The 19937-nt window shown below is 43.6% G+C and overlaps 1 protein-coding gene across 1 annotated transcript in view; it reads left to right on the top strand.

Annotated features, from left to right (window-relative positions):
• The window catches only part of GLDC (glycine dehydrogenase (decarboxylating)), a 114673-nt gene that overhangs the window by 56362 nt on the left and 38374 nt on the right, over nucleotides 1-19937 (top strand). The window contains exons 8-15 of the mRNA XM_006863763.1: nucleotides 2436-2532; nucleotides 4327-4432; nucleotides 5925-6064; nucleotides 6603-6683; nucleotides 7264-7361; nucleotides 8151-8235; nucleotides 8394-8435; nucleotides 9929-10071. Coding sequence (XP_006863825.1) covers nucleotides 2436-2532; nucleotides 4327-4432; nucleotides 5925-6064; nucleotides 6603-6683; nucleotides 7264-7361; nucleotides 8151-8235; nucleotides 8394-8435; nucleotides 9929-10071 — 792 coding nt within the window. The remainder of the gene's footprint in view (nucleotides 1-2435; nucleotides 2533-4326; nucleotides 4433-5924; nucleotides 6065-6602; nucleotides 6684-7263; nucleotides 7362-8150; nucleotides 8236-8393; nucleotides 8436-9928; nucleotides 10072-19937) is intronic.

Below are 19937 nucleotides of genomic sequence, written 5' to 3'. Positions count from 1 at the left end.
TAAAAGGATTCAACCTTGACACACCCCTTTCCTGATTTTAAACCATGTTCTGTTTGAACAACTGCTTCTTAGTCTGTATACAGGTTCTGCATGAGCACAATTCAGTGTTCTGGAATGCCCATTCTTTCCCGTGTTATCCATAATTTGTTACGCCCACATTGTCGAATGACTTTGCATAGTCAGTAAAGCACTGGTAAACATCTTTCTAGTTTTCTCTGCTTTCATCCAAGATCTATCTGATATCAGCAATAATATCCCTTATTCCATGTTCTCTATTGAATCCGACTTGAATTTTTGGGGACTTCACTGTCAATTTACTACTGGAATCTTTTTTTTTTTTTAAGAATTTAGGGTTTATTAATCCTCTGGTGAAAAACTCAAACAGTCATCGCAGAATCTTTATTCCTTCTTTTTGCCAGCACCAACATTGGCCTTTGCAGTCCACCCCTGACTTTCTTCATTCTGTTTTTGCTTTCCTTGCACTCTTTTCTTGAGGTTTTCTTCGTCTCATACAGGTCATGTCTTGCAAGTCTGGGTTTGGGTTCATTTTCCTTTGCATAATCCAAGGAATCGTAAATCATGCCAAAGCCAGTAGTTTTGCCACCACCAAAATGGATTCTGAATCCAAACACAAAGATGTTATCTGGTGTCATCTTATACATTTGGGCAAGTTTTTCCCGAATTTCTGTCTTAGGTACTGTTGCCTTCCCAGAGTGAAGGACATCAATGACCATTTGTTTCTGCTGAAGTAGTTGGTTGGTCATGAATTTCCTAATCCAGATAGCTACTGTGTCATTACATGGGAATGATCCTGCTGGCTACAACTTGCCACCTTCTTCACCCCTCGAGCCACCATCATCAGAAAGCCACCGATCCTGACTTGGGACTGTTGGAGGAAGAGGGACCTAGTCCTCCATGAAGCTGACAAGCACAGGAACAACACGTGCAGTTCGAGCACCTGGAGCCCCAGGGTCCAGGGTTGGCAGGGCAGCCCTGCCAAACCCGACTCTCCACCGGGCTCCAGGGCCCTCAGCAACTGGTCACAGCACACACGGCCAGCGAAGAGCATCGGAGCTTTGGCCAGCTATCATGGAGACCGGGAGACCAGGGAACGAAGGATGGCTCAGATATTTGGCAGATGTTTGCAAAGCCCAGGAAGACTCACCATGATGGCCTGGGATCATTTTTGAATTATCTTCAGTGAAATTTTACTTGTATGTGATACTAATGATATTATTCTACAGTTTCTGTATTCTGTTGGATCACCTTTCTTTGAAATGGACACAAATATGGATCTTTTCCATTCAGTTGATCAGGTAGCTGTCTTCCAAATTTCTTGGCAAAGACAGCATTGCATCTGTTGTTGAAACATCTCAAGTGGTATTCTGTCAATTCCTGAAGCGTTGTTTCTCAACTTTTGATCCATCTCCCAAAATGTCGAACCATTGACTAATTCTTTTTGGTACAGTGACTGCATATTTCTTCCATCTTTTTTTGATACTTTCTATGTCATTCAATTTTTTGTCTATAGAATCTTTCAATATTGTAACTTGAGGCTTCAGTTCCTTTAGCTTGCAAAATGGCAAAAGTGTTCTTCCCTTTGGTTTTTCTAATTCCAGGTGTTTACACATTCCATCCTTTGGAATCTTCTGTTCAGCTTTGTTACCTCATCATTTCTTTCTTTGGATTTAGCTATTCCACATTCAAGAGCAGTTTTGGAGTCTCTTTTGACATCCATGTTGGTGTTCACTTTCTTTCCTGATTTTCGAATGACCTTTTGCTTTCTTTATGTGTGATGTCCTTGATGTCATCCCACAGCTCGTCTGAACTTCAGTCATTCGTGTTCGTTGCATCAAATATAATCCTTGAGATGATGTCTAAATTTGAGGCGCCAAAACTATACAGATTCTCAAAATACAACATAAGTTTTCCTCCTTAGAAGGGGAGGTCACAGGGTGGTGCAGACAATTTGTGATGGAGTCCTGGTATGGTGTTAATGCACTGGGCTCCAAGGTTGATGGTTCAAGCTTACCAGCTGCTCCTTGGCAACACTATACAGGGTCTTTATGAGTTGGAACCGTCTTAATGGTGTTTAACACCACCAACAACAAACTAAAGGTTGGCCATTCAAACCCACCCAGGGGGATGGCAGCAGAAAAACCTGACAATCTGTTCCCGAAAAGATCTCAGCTAAGAAAACCCTATAGAACAGTTCTACTCTTGTCACATTGGTGGCATGACTTGCCACGAGTCATAATCAACTTGATGCTTGGATTTTCGTATTTGAATTCAGTTTGGAAACTGTTTCATGATTTTGCATTCAAATCAATTTGCTGAATTTACTGCCAGTTGATAAGTAAAGAGGCAGGCTCACTTGTGATCACTCTTGCTGATGTGATTATCTGTGCTAACTGAATGCTTTGTTCTTGCTCCAGAGATGCCACTGGGAAGGAAGTGTACCGTCTTGCTCTTCAAACCAGGGAGCAACACATCCGGAGAGACAAGGCCACCAGCAACATCTGTACAGCCCAGGTAAATCATATACTTGGCCTGGCCACTGAATGCCTGACAATGCACAGTTCCTCCTCCAGCCCCTCATCCATGCTTTCGACATGTACTGAGCAGTAAATGCATGCCAGAAATAGCGAGGTCTCATGGTGGAGAAGTCTGAAGATCTTGTCAGAACAGACTGCAACGTCTTTTACCGATGTTCTGTGTGCGCACACGTGTCACCTGTATGTTCTCATCCCCAGCAATGTTGTAAAGTCAAAGAAAGAAAAATGTTATCACTTCAGATTTTCCCCTAGATCTTGGATCAGCCAAACTCAGATAAAAGAAAAAGAGGTGATTTTATGACTCTTAATGAAAAAAAAAAAAATTTTTGTTTAATTTTTTTTTCCCAAAAATTGCCATTTTAACCAATAATCAAAGGAGCTCAGGTGGCACAGTGGCTAAAATGCTCAACCACTAACCAAAAGATCAGCAGTTCGAACCCACCAGCTCCTCCAAGGGAAAAAGATGTGGCCAATTGTTTCCTGCTATGAGTTGGAATTGATTCAGTGGCAATGGGCTTTCTGAAATTTTTGTCAGATAATCATAGCTGACATATAAGCATACAGTTCAGTGACCTGAATTGCATTCAGCATGTGGGGGTACAACCATCACCACTATAGATTTCCAGAAGCTATTCACCACTCCAATCAGAATCTACTTCTCAAGCAAACACTCACTTCCCCAACCCTTGTCCCTGGTACCAGAAAATGAGTTGCCATCTAGTGGAGTCTGGCTCATCGTGACCCTCAAGGACAGGGTAGAACTGTCCCAAAGGGTTTCCAAGGTTGTAAATGTTTATGGAAACAGTTTCCACAGCTGGTGGGATTGAACTGATGACCTTTTGGTAAGTAGCCAGTGCTTTAACCACTGTGCAACCTTATGAGTTGGAATCCACAGCATCAGCTTTTGTTGCTGATGTTCCTGCCATCATAGTGTGTCTCAGTGCAGGACCTCCCTTACTAAACCTCTCTGGGGCTCCCCTTTATCTCAGCTAAAGTATCCCTTAGCGGAGAAGCCAATGCCGTACCTCTCCATTTTCTGCCACAGTCGGTAGAACACACACTTCCCTGCATCTTTCTGAGACCTGAATTCAATGGTCAGGAGAGATACCTTTACCTTGCCTTCAGTAGGGAATATACCAGTTGGTTCTAGTTTTCTGTCTAATGTATCTACTGCTGACTTGCTTTGTTTTGATGTCCTGCATCCTACATTTTCATCAGTGCCAATCATTGCTCACAGATTCTCCATTCAGTGTCTAGTGCTTTATGTAAGTTCCCAGGAGAATTATCCAGAAAACCTTGTAAAAGCCGGAAAATGTGTTAGGTAGAAACCTGACAGAAAAGGGAAACTCAAATATTTTCCACTATTATGGGGTGAATGAAAACTCGTAAGAGCCAGAAAAACATGCCAGTCTGTCAGGTTTCAGCATTCACAAGTTTCATTGTGTTCCCTGAGTCCTTGTGTATTTCAAAATCTCATGTTGCTTTTATCCTTGAAAAACTGCCTATGTATCAGGTTCTTGGATTTTATTCTCTTTTCCTGAGGGCTGTATTGCTTGACTGTCTTCCAACATTAAAGTTTGATTTTCAGTGTCATCTTCTCCCGCTATGTGTGACGTCCAAGGACTCCAAGGTATCTTGGCTGCTGTGTTTCCCCTCAGGAAACCAGGCAGGTTGCAGTTGGCTTCCACCTTCCATACAGAATGATAGAGATCTGATACTCTTGTCTGTTTTCCATTTTAACTTCCCAAGTCAAGTCTCTGTGTTCTTGTAGGCCCTCTTGGCGAATGTGGCTGCCATGTTTGCAATCTACCATGGTTCCAGCGGGCTGACGCACATTGCACAGAGGGTGCATAATGCTACTCTAATTTTGTCTGAAGGTGAGTCAGCTGTCTGTTTTAGAATATAAATGTGAGAAGTAAACTTAGAAACTCACGGCGTGTCCAATACACTGTGCAAAATTCATAGTTCATTCCGAAACTTGGGAAAACATTTCAACATGGAGGCTAGACTGAGGGTTAGTATTGATAATAGAAAGAGCTCTTCCTTATTCTCTCCCTAGCCCCCACCCAAGAAGGATGACCACTCTGATAGAAGAAATAGGGAACAACCATTAAAAGCATTTGTAAAGTATAACTGATTTGTTTAAGGAGGGGTAAAAATCAAATCATGCAAATTGCCAGTTACAGCTCCAAAAGACAAACACAAAGGTGTTCATTACATATTAAAGTTATTGTATTACACACATTCACACAGACACTACTCTAAATCCTGTTGCCATCTACTTGCTTCGGACTCACAGTGACCCCAGGGTTTCCGAGGCTGTCAATCTTTACCGAAGCAGATTGCTTTAATTTTCTCCCATGCAGTGACTGTTGGGTTTGAACCTTTGTAGTTAGCAGCCCAAAGCTTAACCCACAGAACCACCAGTACTCATGACACCGCTTCTGGTGGAGGAGGTGGAGGTTGTAAGCTGTGGAGTCAGTTTCCTCTCATAGCGACCCTGTATAGGGTTTCTGAAGCTATGATTCTTTATGGGAGCAGAAAGCCTCAACTTTCTCTTGCAGGGTGGCTGGGAGATTCAAACTGCTGAGCTTGTGGTTAGCAGCCCAACTCATATCACTACACTGCGAAGGTTCCTATTACAGCACTTCTAGAAGTACGTAGGACTCCTGGTGTGGTGCTGTAGGATCAGCACTGGACTGCCAGCCACAAGGTCAGCTGCTCCTCAGAAACCCAAAACAGGGTCTCTATGAGTCGGAATCAACTCGACAATACTTAACAACAACAGAGGGACACAATCAAAATATACATAGCAGTTATTTTTGGATACCCGCTATCACCATAGCGTATCTGTGACTTTTAAATTTTACATACAAATTTCATTTTCTGTAGCCTAGGGGCCCTGGTGTGGTGCCGTAGGTTAAATACTGGACTGGTAATTACAGGATTGGGGGCGCAAAACCACCAGGTTCTGTCGGAAACCGTATACAAGGGTCGCTATGCATCGGAACCGACTCGACGGCACACCGCCACCACAATAATTCTACTACTTCCCACTGCCACCGAGTCAATTCTGACTTATAGAGACCCTGTATAGGGTTTCTGAGACTACGATTCTGAGGCCTCATCTTTCTCAGAGTGGCTGTCATTTGAATTGCTGATCTTGGGGTTAGCAGTCCAGTGCTTATCCTACAGCGCCACCATGACTCTGTTGCCTTGTAATGAGTATACGTACACTTCTTTTTGTTTTTTAAAGAAGTGGGCCAGAACCAGAATCTGAGCAGACTTTCTTCTTTGTTTCTGTGAAATATCAATGACAGAGCAGCGGGAGGTGCCTGTAGAGATTTGTGGCTCTGCTGTCTTGTCTAGGTCTCAAGCGTGCGGGGCATCAACTTCAGCATGACAAGTTCTTCGACACCTTGAAGGTCCAGTGTGGCTGCTCAGTGAAGGAGGTCCTGGATAGAGCTGCACAGCGGAAAATCAATTTTCGGCTCTTCCAGGATGGCATGGTAAATCAAATTCCCACTGTTTTTACAAATTCTCTAAATGTTCATGACTTTTCTCGTCAAAAGGCTCCCCATTTATGTTTTGGAAAACATATCAATATTGGAATTTTAAGTACAGTCTACTTTTGTCGATATTTTTCATTTCTAATTTGAAGCACTGTGTTGATCAGTTTCCTCTAAGGCGTTGTGTTTTCTTATGGGACTCTAAGGCACATATTTTGCTCATAAGACTTTGGTTAGTGATATTGTAAAGTGAATTAAGGAAAGAAAAAGATAAATCTATCTAATACCACAAAGGTATGCCTTGCAGCCTTTGGCCAGTCCAACTGCCATTGACTTGCAAAACTAAGCCATGTGAAGTCTAGAATTAGTCCAGCCTGCTTTCCCCGAAGACCAACTTGGATGTAATGGTACCCTTATATTTGGGACAGACTAGAAGTTTTTGTCTTCACCTTCTCACCCTTTGATCTTGCTTGGAGTTAGTTTCTCCTGTGGTCTTAAGAGTCGAGGACTGATGTTTTCTCTGTTGTCATTTACATAGCTTGGTGTTTCTCTTGATGAGACTGTCAATGAAAAAGATCTGGATGACGTACTGTGGGCCTTTGGCTGTGAGTCATCTGCAGTAAGTAAAATGAAACCATGGATTCCCCGCAAATGAGATTCCTCAGGACTATCTGAGGTAGTGTCGAAGATGACTGCTTCTTGCGGACTTGAGTGTGAAGAGAAGGGGTCCTTCCTTTTAGAACTGTGAGCTGAATTTAACGGCTTCATTGGTTCCATGCATTTGACTCATCTTGATGGAGTGGTACCCACCCTTAGCTCTAGAAGGTTAGATTGTCAGGCTGGGACAGAATGAGGAGCAAGCCATGAATTTCATTGGAACTGGTCTTCAAGAAACAAGACCATGTCCCGTGAGGATCTTTCCTTGAGTAGCGTCTCCTTGTAGCTTATTTGACAGCCCTGTAAGATCTAATTGTACTGAAACTGTGGCAAAGGTCCACTGAACTTAAAGATGGTGCTCTGGAGAATTTTCACAATTCCTAATTCCTGACACCCATTGCTACCCCAGAGAAGATGCCCAGTTGGGTGATTTCCAGTGCAGTCCAGAATGTAGGTTTGGTTCTGTGACCGGAAGCCTCGATGTCTCCACAGGGCTCCAGTTTTGGTTCCTACCCTTGAGTTTCTGTGGTTTCTCCATGCAGGAACTGGTTGCCGAAAGCATGGGAGAAGAGCACAGAGGTATTCCAGGAACTGCATTCAAGAGAACTAGCCCGTTCCTCACACACCAAGTGTTTAACAGGTTTGTGTGGCCCCTGTGTTTTGAGCTGTGGCGATAAGCTGGGAGCGTAGCAGGGAACTGCTTCCGATTTTGACTATGATGTGACCATTGTTTGTTGCTGCGGAGTTCGCTCTGGCGCGTGGTGATATTGCATAGAAGAGAGCGAGATGCCCGGTCCTGTGTCCATATCCTGGTTGTTTGCGTCACAATCCCTCTTATTGAGAGTTTCCCATGTTTCTTCTGATTCTTCAGTTTACAGACCATGGTGTTCTTTTCTCGTCATTAAGCTTTCCTGAGGAAGTCACCACCTTCACTTCTAAGGAGTATTCAGTTTGTGTTTCTTATCAGGTTGATTTGTCCCTGTTTTCAGTCAGTCATTTCTGGCAACACCGCAGTTTGAGCACATTGCTCCTCTGTCTTCCCTTTCTAGTGTCCAGCTGCCACATGCATATGAGGTGATGGAGAAGGCCATGGATTAGGGCAGGCGCACTTTAGCCATCAAATCAACCACAGTTGTGAAGGTCCCCTTCCTACTTGGACACTGCCAGAAAGTGGGAGTGTGGGTCTATACAGGCAGAACAGTCCATCCCCATGACCTTGAGCAGCTGGTCTTCCCAACCTGAACCTCATGCCCACCGGCAGCTTCCTCTCAGGGCCTTCTCTGAGGCTCACAGAGGCTCCATGCTTTCCCCTCAAAGCAGTGCCACAGGTTACCCATGATTCCATTTGATCTGCATCTTGAAGGTAAAGTTCAGGCAGCTGTGTACCGACTCCTCTAATTCTACCGACCTCTGTGCTTGCTGTTCACAGCTATCACTCAGAAACAAACATCGTTCGGTACATGAAGAAATTGGAAAACAAAGACATTTCCCTGGTTCACAGCATGATTCCACTGGTAATTATTACCTTCCTTTCCCCTTCCAAGCCCACCCTGATCCCCACCCTGGCTGTGCTGCAGGAGGGCTGCAAGGGTGGCTGTGGGAGGTTCTGAGGCCCGATGGCTGGCCTGTAGGGGCTCACTAACACTGTGCATTTTGGATGTGCTTCTTAAAGGGCTCGTGCACGATGAAGCTCAACAGTTCCTCTGAACTCACAGTAAGTAAGCCGCCTCCATGACACGTGGTTTAGGGGGCTTGCTCTAGTTGTACACACACACAGAGAAAATGAGCTGAAGCTACAGGCTCTGCAATTTAGCAGCTATTTTCATAATCCTTTACACTGCTATGTAACCATCTTGGGGAAACCCCTAGTTCTCAAAGTTTCACCGTCTAAATTTCTGGGTGAATTTATGTTGTAATATATTGTGGTTCCTATATATTGTTTCTGAAGCAATAAATCTTTGCGGAGCAGTCCAGTGTTTATACTGCAGAGCCACTATGCTTCCCCAATATTTGTTGTTGTTAAGTGCCATTGAGTAGGTTCCAAATCATAGCGACCTTGTATGGGATTTCCGAGGAACAGCTGATGGGTTGGACTGCAATTAGCAGTCCAGTGCTTATCCTTCAGTGCCACACCAGGACTCCCCAATATAGTAAACTACTGATGTCTTCTTTCTTTAATAAAAACACAACAAACCCTGCTATTTTTAAAACTTTTATTAAATTAGTTCATAGCTCTTAAGCTCAGGTAGAATTAAGAACCTTACTCCTTCTTCCTAGAAAGCTCCGCACTGTGCCCGAAGGAGAAAGATTTGAGGTTGTTTACTTTCTTGTGTCAACAGCTTTGTGTCACCTGTTGTGGTTGGCAAGAATCTGGACTCGGCCAAGATCCATTTAGTAAAGTTAGCTTGTTCCTTTTATTTCTTGGGATTATGATGATGTGACAGATCACGTCAGGCCACCGCCGTCGTTTTAGGTAGTGAAAGGAAGGATTGTCCTATCTCCTCTTAGTTTTACTTCTGTGTCTTTAGTTTTATGCTGTGCAAGGGTTTGAATAAAGCATACCTGAGACAAGTCATCAGGTCTCATGGATACAAATCTTTTAGACCTTTTTGTTTCTGAAAAGATTAGAACAGCTGATAGATGTTTTTATATGCTTCCTTTCCACATCTCTGTGTCCTGCTTGTAAAATGAAGACAGGAATAGCACCTACCTGATAAGACTGTGATGAGACTTACAGTGCTTATTACAGTGTAGTGCACCTACTAGGCACTTTTTAGTGACCTATTGTTTCTATCCTCAGCATTATAGTTGTTCTAAATATAGTGTTGTCATTAAGTGCTGTCGAGTCAGTTCCGACCCATAGCCACCTTGTATAGGGTTTCCGAGGAGCAGCTAGTGAGTTTGAACCTCTGACCTTGTAATTCAAGCTGACCTTTCAATTCAGTGCCTATTCTACAGCACCACACCAGGACTCCAAAAATAGTATTATGGATATGTTTATATACAGCGCCCTGGTTCCACTGCGGTTCCAGGCTGGTGGTTCAAACTCATCAGTCGCTCTGAGGGAGAAAGATGAGGTTGTAAAGATTCACTGTCTGGAAACCCTATAAAGAAAGAGTTGCTATGAGTTGGAATCAACTCAGTGGCAATGAGTGTATGTACGTGTGTGCTTGTGTGTATTTTTACCACCTTCTTCTTGCTCTTCAGCCCATCACATGGAAAGAATTTGCAAATATCCACCCCTTCGTGCCTTTGGACCAAACTCAAGGATACCAGCAGCTATTCCGAGAGCTTGAGAAGGATTTGTGTGAACTTACAGGCTATGACCAAATCTCTTTCCAGCCTAACAGGTATGGGGAATATCAGCGATCTTTTGTTATATAACAACCCACTCTTGAACTTAGAAGTTTAAAGCAACAATTTACTAGTCCCATGATTCTGTGCGCTGACTAGACTGTTGAATTTCACACGGTGTTGGCTGGCATGGGGGAGTGGCTAGAAGCTTTAAAGGGGCCTCATTCACATGGCTGGCAAGTTGGTGCTGAGCTGTTGGCTAGGGTCTCAGTTCTTCCCCCACATGGGTCATGAGCTTCTCACAGCATGGCATCTGGGTTCAAAACTGGGAGTTCTGAGATGAAGGATGTGGGAGCTGCAGATCTCTTAAGGCCTACCCTCTGAGGTTTCACAGCATCTCCTTTCAGTGTTCTGTCTGAAGGCCAACCCACCCCCACACCCCCCCTCCCCATGCAGTGGGGGAGGGAGCAGTACAAAGGGTGAATGAGCCTTCTAGCTACTTTACCAATCAGTGACCTAGCATATCAGACTCAATCACACAGGTTAACTGCTAACGAGCAGCAAAGACTCAATCAAATAGAGCCAAGAGAACTTGGATCCTGTTCTGGTTCTGTCCTTTAGCTTTGAAAGGTCCTTTCCCCAATTCTGACCTCCGTTTCTTTGTCTGCAAAATTCAAAGTCTGAAGAACCGGTGCTTTTAAAAGCATAGGGTTCTATCAGAACCACAGAGGCACTTGTTAAAAATGCACATTCCTGGGCCCTACTCCAAGCTGCTGATCACCAGAAGCAAACCAAGTGGTTCTGAGAGGCAGCAAGTTCCGACTCATAGCAACCCTGCGTAGGGTTTCCAAGCCTGTGAATCTTTGCAGGAGCAGAGAGCCTCATGTTTCTCTTTAGGAGTGACTGGTACATTTGAACTGCTGACCTTGTGGTTAGCAGCTCAGCTTGTGATCCATTGTTAATATTGTTGAGTGCTGTTGAGTCAGTTCCAACTCATAATCCAGTACGCTACTAGATGAATTAAGTACCAGCACGTGATCTGTATGTGAGATCCTGGGGTAGGATATGTTCAGGAGTGACATCTGCCCTTAGATTCTCTCGTTCCTATTATTCAAAGTTTAGCCGACCCCCAGCAGCTCAGGGAAGACAGACTTTCTATTTAAATTATCAGACAGCAAATATATTTTAAAACAGATTTTTATTGCTTTGACATTTTATGAGCTGGCTTATTTGTGCGTGCAATGGTACATATGTAAACCCTACGGATCTTGCACCAGGGTGGGTTTCTGTTTTGTTTGCTCTTCTGTGTATTGTGATTTGTATTCAAATTAATAGAGCAGAGAGGTTTTCCATTCAACAACCCACACACGTTTTGATCCATGATATTGACTAGAGTGTAGTCCCCACATGTAACAACACTCCTCCCTGTCTCCTCCCCAATTCCCTCTGTCCTTCTTTCCTTTCCGGCCTTCTGAGTGCTACCCCTGGGCGAACGCTGCCTTTTGATCTTGTGTGATTGTTTGTTCTAAGAAGTGCAGACTTCTCTGGTGTTCTTGTTGACTTTGTGGGAAACGGGGACATTTGTCTTCTCGACTTTCTGATAAGAGTGCTGTCCAGACATGAATCAAATTGGAGTCCAACACAATCAAACCCGATCTCCTGTTGGCAGCACACATTGTAAAAACAGCCCACTATAAAATACATGGAGCTTTGGTGTGGCGCTTTAGGATAAGCACTGGACTGCTAACCACAAGGTCAGCGGTTCATACCCACCAGCCACTCCTCCAAAACCCTACAGGGTCACTATGAGTCGGAACTAATTCGATGGCACTTAACAACAACACCATAAAATACAAGCCCATTAGGAAAAACACACATGACAAATGAAAGGATTTTCAATAACAGCCTCTCAAAGTCTCACTTCATACATAGGGAAGAACTGACCTCCTGAAAGTCAGGCCTTCAGGAAAACACCATCATTTCGCACTTGTTGGCTTGCTTGCTTGTTTTTGTTTGTTTTCTTTAATATAGAAAGAATCTGAAAGCAAATTCTTAAGCCAAAGCAATAGTATATTTATTAAATATTGAAAATGTAGAAAGCTTTCCCTCTATCCCTATGATGGACTATGGCCACATCTGCAGTGTCGTGGTGGTGGTGATGGTGATGTGCCGTGGAGTCGGTTCCGATGCATAGAGACCCTGTACAGTGTCTCCGAGTCTGTGCATCTTTATGGCATCCGAAAGCCTCATCTTTCTTTTACGGAATCGCTGGTAGTTTCGAACTGCTGACCTTGAGGTGACCACTACACTGCCAAAGCACCTTGCAGTGCCCTTTTAGATAGCAACTTCTCAAGACCCTTGCAGTAGATCAAGGTCCTGGCCAGACAGAGAGGTAGAAGGCTAACTGAGAAGAAGGAGGTTTTCCTTCTGTTGAAGCAGTGGCTTGCCACCTCAGCTGGAAATGAGAATCACACAGTGTGTTTACAACACTCTGGAATGGCTACATGCACAGCCCCAGATTAAATCATCTCAAAGGGAAAGAGGGTGAGGGGAGGGACCCATGAACAAGGAGTTTTGTTTTAAAGCTCCCTGAAGGATTCCAGTTTGCAATCAAGGGTGCAAACCACGGTCTGAGAATGTTTACCTTTTAGTATATCTGAGTCTCTTTCTCCATCCTCCCCTCCTCCTTCATGTAATTGGCAGCAGCTTTCATACCCAACCCCTGTCTTGCTGAGGGTTAAGAGTTCTTATCCTGGTAGTGATGTCTTCTCCAGCTTCAGAGAGCTACAAATGTAAGACCCATCTCTAAGAGCTGGACAAAGAATAGGAAGACCAGAGAAAAATTGATGCATTTGAATTAATCGTGTAAGAGAAGAATATAGGAAGTCCCCTGGACTGCCAGCAGACTGAACAAATCTTTTCTGGAAGAAGTATGGCCAGATGGTTCCTTAGACAGTCGCATATACTTTGGACATGTTGTCAGGAGGGAGCAGTCCTTGGAGAAGGGCATTATCTTTGGTAAAGTGGACGGTCAGCAAAAAAGAGGAAGACCCTCAGCAAGATGGATTGACTCAGTGGCAGCACTAATGGACATAACAATTGTGGGGACAGCGCAGGACTGGGCAGTGTTTCATTCTATGGTACATACAGTCTCTAAGTTAGAACTGACTCAGCGACACCTAACAACGGCAACGAACCCTATGAAAGGTGCCCTATGGGTGCTGTGAGTTAGGTATTGGACAGCTAACTGAAAGGTCTGTGATTCAAACCCATCAGCCGTTCCTGGGGAGAAAGATGATGAGGCTGTACACTCCCACTATGGATTACAATCCCAGAAGTCCTTCATGGGGCAGGTGTGAATCAGAATCAGCTCTATTGCAGCAATCAACTCCAAGGCATCCAACAACAACGGGTGTTCAGAAGTGTAGGCTCCACTTGTTTTTGTATTTTCTGGGAACATTTAAGGTCCAAGGGTATTTTTACCACCACTTGCTGTAGAGTTGATTTCTTCTCATGGCTATCTCATGTATGTCCGAGTAGAATTCTATGTGCCCAATAGGATTGTCATTGGCAAATTTTTGCCACTCCCAAGTAGGTGCCTTTGAGTAGATTCAAACCTCCAACCTTCTGCTTAGCAGCCGAGTGCATTAACTCTTGCACCACCTGGCACTCCAAGCATATTTATATGGCCTAAAGTTTAACGTCAAGAAGTGCGCTCCATGGTCTCCTGTTTGTTTGCAGAACCTCGGAACCCAGAGAGCATTTTCAACTTGGTGGAGAAAAGAGTCTAATATATAATTACCTTTTTATTGTCCACTGTGCTCAGCACGACTCATTTCAACTTGTTCCCCATCACACTTTGACATGCTGAAAATCATATAACAGCTCACAAACACCCCCTAGGAATGTCCAGGCTAAAGACTGAGGTCTAGTTTACCCAGACAGAAACAATAATTAACACCGCCTATGAACATCTCAAAGAGCTCTGGTCATGTAGTGGTTATGAGTTCGGCTGCTAACCTCATGGTCAGCAGTTCGAAACTATTAGCCTTTCCATGGGAGAAAGATGAGGCTTTCTGCACCCATAAAGATTTATAGCCCCGGAAACCCTATACAGGGTCATTATGAGTCAGAACAGACTCCACCGCACACAACCACCACCACGAACATCTAAAATGGAAAACAAACGTGAATCACTATTAGCTCGCTTGACTTTTGACATAGAGGAAAATGGTTTTTGTCTTTCAAAACGTTTTGTCTTTCAGAACTGCAGACTAGAATGTAGATGGGGTTGAGTCTCTTCCTAGGGAGACTCTTAAATTAATGTGTGAGCAGGGGGTCACTAATGGCTTCAAACTTCCTTGTGCATGAGGATCACTTGGAGGGCCTGTAATATTGTAAAGCCCCAGATTTTGTAAGTCTGGGTTGCAGCCCATCAACTCATGTCTGGACAGAACTGTTATCAGAAAATGAGATGGTCCACATCTCCATTTACTCCTACAAGGTGCGGCTGATGCTACTGACCTGGAGACCGCACTTTGAGAACGGCCGGGGTGCAGGCATCTCACACCTTCCTGAGAGTTAGAATTACCTGGGGAGCTGTTGAAGACTCCCTGTGCCTCCCAAGGAGTAGTCAGGGAGTCGGGAGAGCAGTGGCCAGGTTTCTTAATTTTTTTACAAACTCCTTAGAGGATCCTAATGTGCAGCCATTGGGTTGGGGAGTAAGTGGATCTGGGGGATACCATCAAAGGAGACTGGTTAGGTGGTGAGCATCTTCCACTGGAGCAAGTCTTGAAACTGGCCTTTGATGGTCAAGCCACTACACACGGGGCAGCAAGACCCATCTGGAATGTGAAGCACAAATACATTAAGATCAATTAAGAGATAGAATCAACAGAAAGTGATATTCCAAACATTACGCAAGAGTCCTAAGGAGCTCTGGTAGCGTAATGGTTACATATCTGGCTGCGAACCTCAAGGTCAGCAGTTCAAAACTACCAGCTGTTCCGCAGGAGAAAGATGAGGCTTTCTGTTCCCGTAACGATTTACAGCCTTGGAAATCCTGTATAGGGTCGCTATGAGTCAGAACCGACTCCACGGCACATCACCACTACCAGCACATCAGAGTCCTGGTGTGACCTTGTAGGATAAGCACTAGATTGCTAATCAATATGTAAGTGGCTAAAACCCATCAGCTGCTTCTCAGAAACCCTATACAGATTTATTATGAGTTAGAACCAAGTAACCACCTAAAACAGTGTATGCACCCAGTTCTGACTCACAGCAATCCTATATAGGGTTTCTGAGGAGTGTCTTGTGGGTTTGAGGTTTTGAAGCTAATAGTCCACTGCTTATCCTACAGCAAGCACCTCACCAGGACTCCATAATGACCCTGTGTAGGGTTCTAGAGGAGCAGCTGCTGGTGGATTTGAACCACTGACTTTGTGATTCACAATCCAGTGCTTATCCTACAGTGCCACGCCAGGAGTCCTAGATATACTTTAGCTTCCAAATATTATAATTTGTACAAAGTATTGAATGCTAGACATTGGAGATATTAGAGTCAAAGAGAATGATCAACTTAATCTTTAAATTTACAGCTTAGCACTTGTGAGAGAAATATTTTTCTTGGAAAAATATCTTTAAAAGCAATCAAATATACTTAAAACATAGTCTAAAAAAACTCTCTCAAAGACTTCAAACATTATTAAATTATATTTAAATAAGCACATGACTTGTAGACAATTTAAAGAAAAACTTCCTGAAATTATACAGGAAATGTGGCCCATGCACAAGCTGTAATGGTGTGTTGTTGTTGGAAGTTTTATGTGTTTTATGTTTTATGTGTTCCATTTCATTTTTGACAACTTCCATTTTTTCTAGATTCATACTTCATACGCTCCATGTTTCGATTATTAATGGACGTTTACAGCTGTTTCTACAGCTGTTGCTTCCTTATTTTGAGTTGTTCCCCATCAGCAAATGAAGGTCCTGAAAGCTTTGCTCCATTGTGTCATCATGGTCAACTCTACTTGGAGGAGGCAGCTCTTCCCCAGTCGTATTTTGAGTGACTTCTCACCTGAGGAGCTCATCTTCCAGGACTGTATCTGAAAATATTCTGGTGCTTTTCATTATGGTTCAGCTTTCAATATTCTGGTGCTATCTGACAGTGTTTCACTGCTATTCCTAGGGTTTTCAGTGGTAAACATTCAAAAGTCATCTACTTTTCCTTCCTAGTCTGTCTTACTGTGGAAGCTCAGCTGAAACTTGTCCACCATAGGTGACTCCGCTGGGATTTAAAATTCCAGAATCACAGCCATAAAAAAAGCTATAAAATTGTTCTCAGGTGCATATTTAGAGAAAATTAAAACAAACCAAATTATATCTGGTTATAATAAAATTGATCTGATAAATCTAGACATTTGTTACTCTAAATTTGATTCACCATTACAACTGTGAATTCCAAGCACCAAAGAATATATACATATTTATATAAGTTTATGTATATAATTTACATTTTATATGTAAATATAGTTTGAATTCCTGGCACCAAGTGTAAAGTTTGTTAGATTCCACAAGATTATCTTCCTAAGGGCACATTTTTAAAACAGTTTTGGGCTTGTATAAAAATACACCATTCCAGTTGAGAACGCAAATACTGTTTTCTAATTATAATTCAGCAGGAATTTGGTAACTACTGGTGTAGTTATCTAAAAGCATGAATTATAGTGTACTCTAAGGAGCTCTGGTAGCATAGTGGTTACGAATTAGGCTGCGAACCTCAAAGTCGGCAGTTCGAAACTACCAGTTGTTCTGCTGGAGAAAGATGAGGCTTTCTGCTCTCGTTAAGATTTGCAGCCTCGGAAACCCTGTACGGGGTCACTATGAGTCCGAACCGACTCCACGGTACTTAACAACAACATAGTATATACTCTACAAAATGGGTTCTATGTGACTTTTGGGTAAATATAAAACTCATGTAGAAAATTCTCTTGTAAAAACAACAGCTACTATGACCCATCTCCAAATATTCCAAGGCAGCCACACCTGAAGAATTTCTTGGGGCATCCTGAAAGTTCTTGTTGTTGAAAATTAGTCACCTTTTTTTTTTTAAAGAACAGTTAAGGTAGACCTGGGATGGTCTCTGTAATTGACAACAGTCATTGACCCAGGACCTCCTTTACAGGATGAAATGCATTTTAGAACCTGAACCCACCTTAATGTTTCTGCTTAGGCAGGGCAGTACTTTTCACCTGTGCTCTACAGAGTCATCTCTGAGAGCTGCTGTCACGTGGGATTTCCATGAGTTGGAATCTACTCCATAGCAACACATAGCAACCAGAGCTCACGCTTCATTACAGTTCCCTTGGGACTGATTTTTTGTGATGTTCCAGTAAGAATTTGTTGTGAAGAGCTAACCTTTTAAGGAGCGCTGGTATAGAGCTGTAGGATAAGCACTGGACTACTAACTACAAGTTTAGTGCTTCAGAGCCATCAGCCACTCCTGGGAAATCCTATACAGGGTCACTATGAGTCAGAACTGACTCGATGGCACTTCACAACAACAACAACAACCAGATCAAATGAAATTCCTCCCAATATGCAACAGTCATTTATAAAATAATTTTTTACTCCTAAGGTTCTTAGTGGAGTCCTGATGTGATACTGTAGGATAATGTACCGTTCCCCAAGGTCGGTCTGGACTGCAAGGTCAGTGGTTCGAATCCACCAGCCTTTCCTTGGGAACCCTATACAGAGTTGCTATGAGTCAGAACCAACTCAGAGGCACTTAATAACAACATGATTCTTGGTAATGGTGAAGGTTCTTTGGACTGCACTAATTTTAGTAAAGGGCTTCTAGCTACCCTGTGCTGTGGCTTGTATATAAAATCACATTGATTAGCAGCTCCGAACATCCGTAGTTAAAACCAAAATGTGGATTCAGGTGGGGTCTAGGTTTAAACCATCACGAAACGGTTGGATCCCATCACCTCCTCTTTGATTTCTCCCTGTGAGTATGAGTGTGAGTGTGTCCCTGCTCCACAGTTATGCTGGTTCCCCGTCTCCTGAATGCCGTCTTCTAGCTTGCTCTCAGCCCCACTAAACAATGCTGCCTGCAGCAGTTCTCAGCAGCCTGAGTGCATGCCGCCAACCAGAGCCATTGTTTTCTAAGAGGTGATGTTTATGAGTCTGGTGACCGTCAGCAGGTTGATCACTTCTTCTTAAATGTATTGTTGCCTTTGAGTTGATTCTGACTCATAGCAACCCTGTATAGGGTTTCCAGGGAGCGGCTGATGAGTTTGAACCGCCGATCTTGTGGTGCAAATTGACTGTTCCAGTGCTTATCCTATACTACATCACACCAGGACTCATCTTAAATAGGTGTGAGGAAACCGTTGTCCTAGCTTCCCTTCCTGGTGTGACACTGGGGGACAGTGCACTGGACTGTAAGGTCAGTTTGAACCACAGGGTTCGCAGTTCAAACTCACCAGCAGCTCCTCGGAAACCCTATACAGAGGCTCTATGAGTCATCGACTCCAAGGCACTTATCAACTGCATCAAGCTTCCCTTCCACCTGAAGGGAAGCTCAGTCTGGGCATTGTAGATCATTACCTGCCATTAAACCTTTCCACCAAAAGGTGGCACTCTTACTCCTTATTTTTGTAGTAGCCCAATAGTTAGCCTTGCTTGAGCTAAGCGCATCATTAGCACTTGGGTTGAAGCACTGATAGCTTGCACCTGAGGCAAAAACCTACCAACCGAAAACAAAACCTAAGCTTCATTTCTGAGCAAGTGGTTAGCATACAGGCTTCCTCTAGCTCTTTGTTTCAGCCCCAACCCAAATATCTGGATTGACCTTCTTCCATCAAAACAAGATGAGGAAAGGTCAGAAAGACACAAGTGAAAAGAGAAAAGCCATTGGCTGAGGCCCCCACCATCTGGGAAAAGATAACCTTTATGTGGATTTCCAGAGCTGTGGGGAGAAACTCAGCATGTTTCCTAATCTCAAATCGGCCACTTGATTGTGAGGCACAGACTTGACGTGAGATCTGATCTAATTTTCACTGTAAAGCACATAGATGGGGTGGTATTATCAGCGGTGGTAAGTGTATATAGTAACAAGCATTTGCCACTTGAATCTGTACAATGTTCATTGCCTGGTATTCTGAAGCAGATCACCAGTTCTTTCTGCCTACTCTGTCTGCATCTTGCAGCTGCACTGTAACCTAATGTTTAGAATTTCTGAGTCTGTAAACCTTTCTCTCAACGAGCAGTTGGTGGGTTTGAACTGCCAACTTGGCAATTAGCAGCCTGACACCTAACCCACAGTGCCACCAGGTTTATGTTGTTGTTAAGTGCCCTTGAGTCAGGTCCAACTCATAGCCACCCTGTATAGGGTTTCCGAGGAGCGGCTGGTGGGTTCGAACCGCTGACCTTTTAGGGAGTAGTGTGGGGCTGACCCTAAAGTGCCAGGTTTGGTTTATAGAATGTGCTTAACTACTAGAACAGTTTGTGCTAATTTTTTATCAGTTAGCTTCTGCCTGCTGCCCAGATATCACTCCTTTCTCCCCCTTTTTCACCCAGGCTCGAAGCCCTGCTGCACTGCCCGGTGCCGCAGGCTTCCCCTTTCTCTGGCCTCTTCTCAAATCGCCACTTCTCCTGCCTATCTGACAAACTACCAATGCTCCTATAGGAGTTTTAAGCACTGGACTGCTAACCACAAGGTTGGTGGTTCAAATCCACCAGTCACTCCTTGGAAATCTCATACAGGGTCACTATGAGTCAGAACCTACTTGACGGTGCTTAACGACAACAACAAAGGAGTTTGCAAGTGTTTCCATTCTAAATTGTTCCATCCTAATGTTTTGTAAAGACAACAAAAATCCTCACCACTGGACCAATAAGTAACATTCTTATCAAC

This window comes from Chrysochloris asiatica, unplaced genomic scaffold (assembly GCF_000296735.1).
Source record: "Chrysochloris asiatica unplaced genomic scaffold, ChrAsi1.0 scaffold00056, whole genome shotgun sequence".
Classification (NCBI taxonomy): domain Eukaryota; kingdom Metazoa; phylum Chordata; class Mammalia; order Afrosoricida; family Chrysochloridae; genus Chrysochloris; species Chrysochloris asiatica.
Note: the sequence above shows the minus strand (reverse complement) of the source record. Positions and strands in the feature narration are given on the sequence as shown.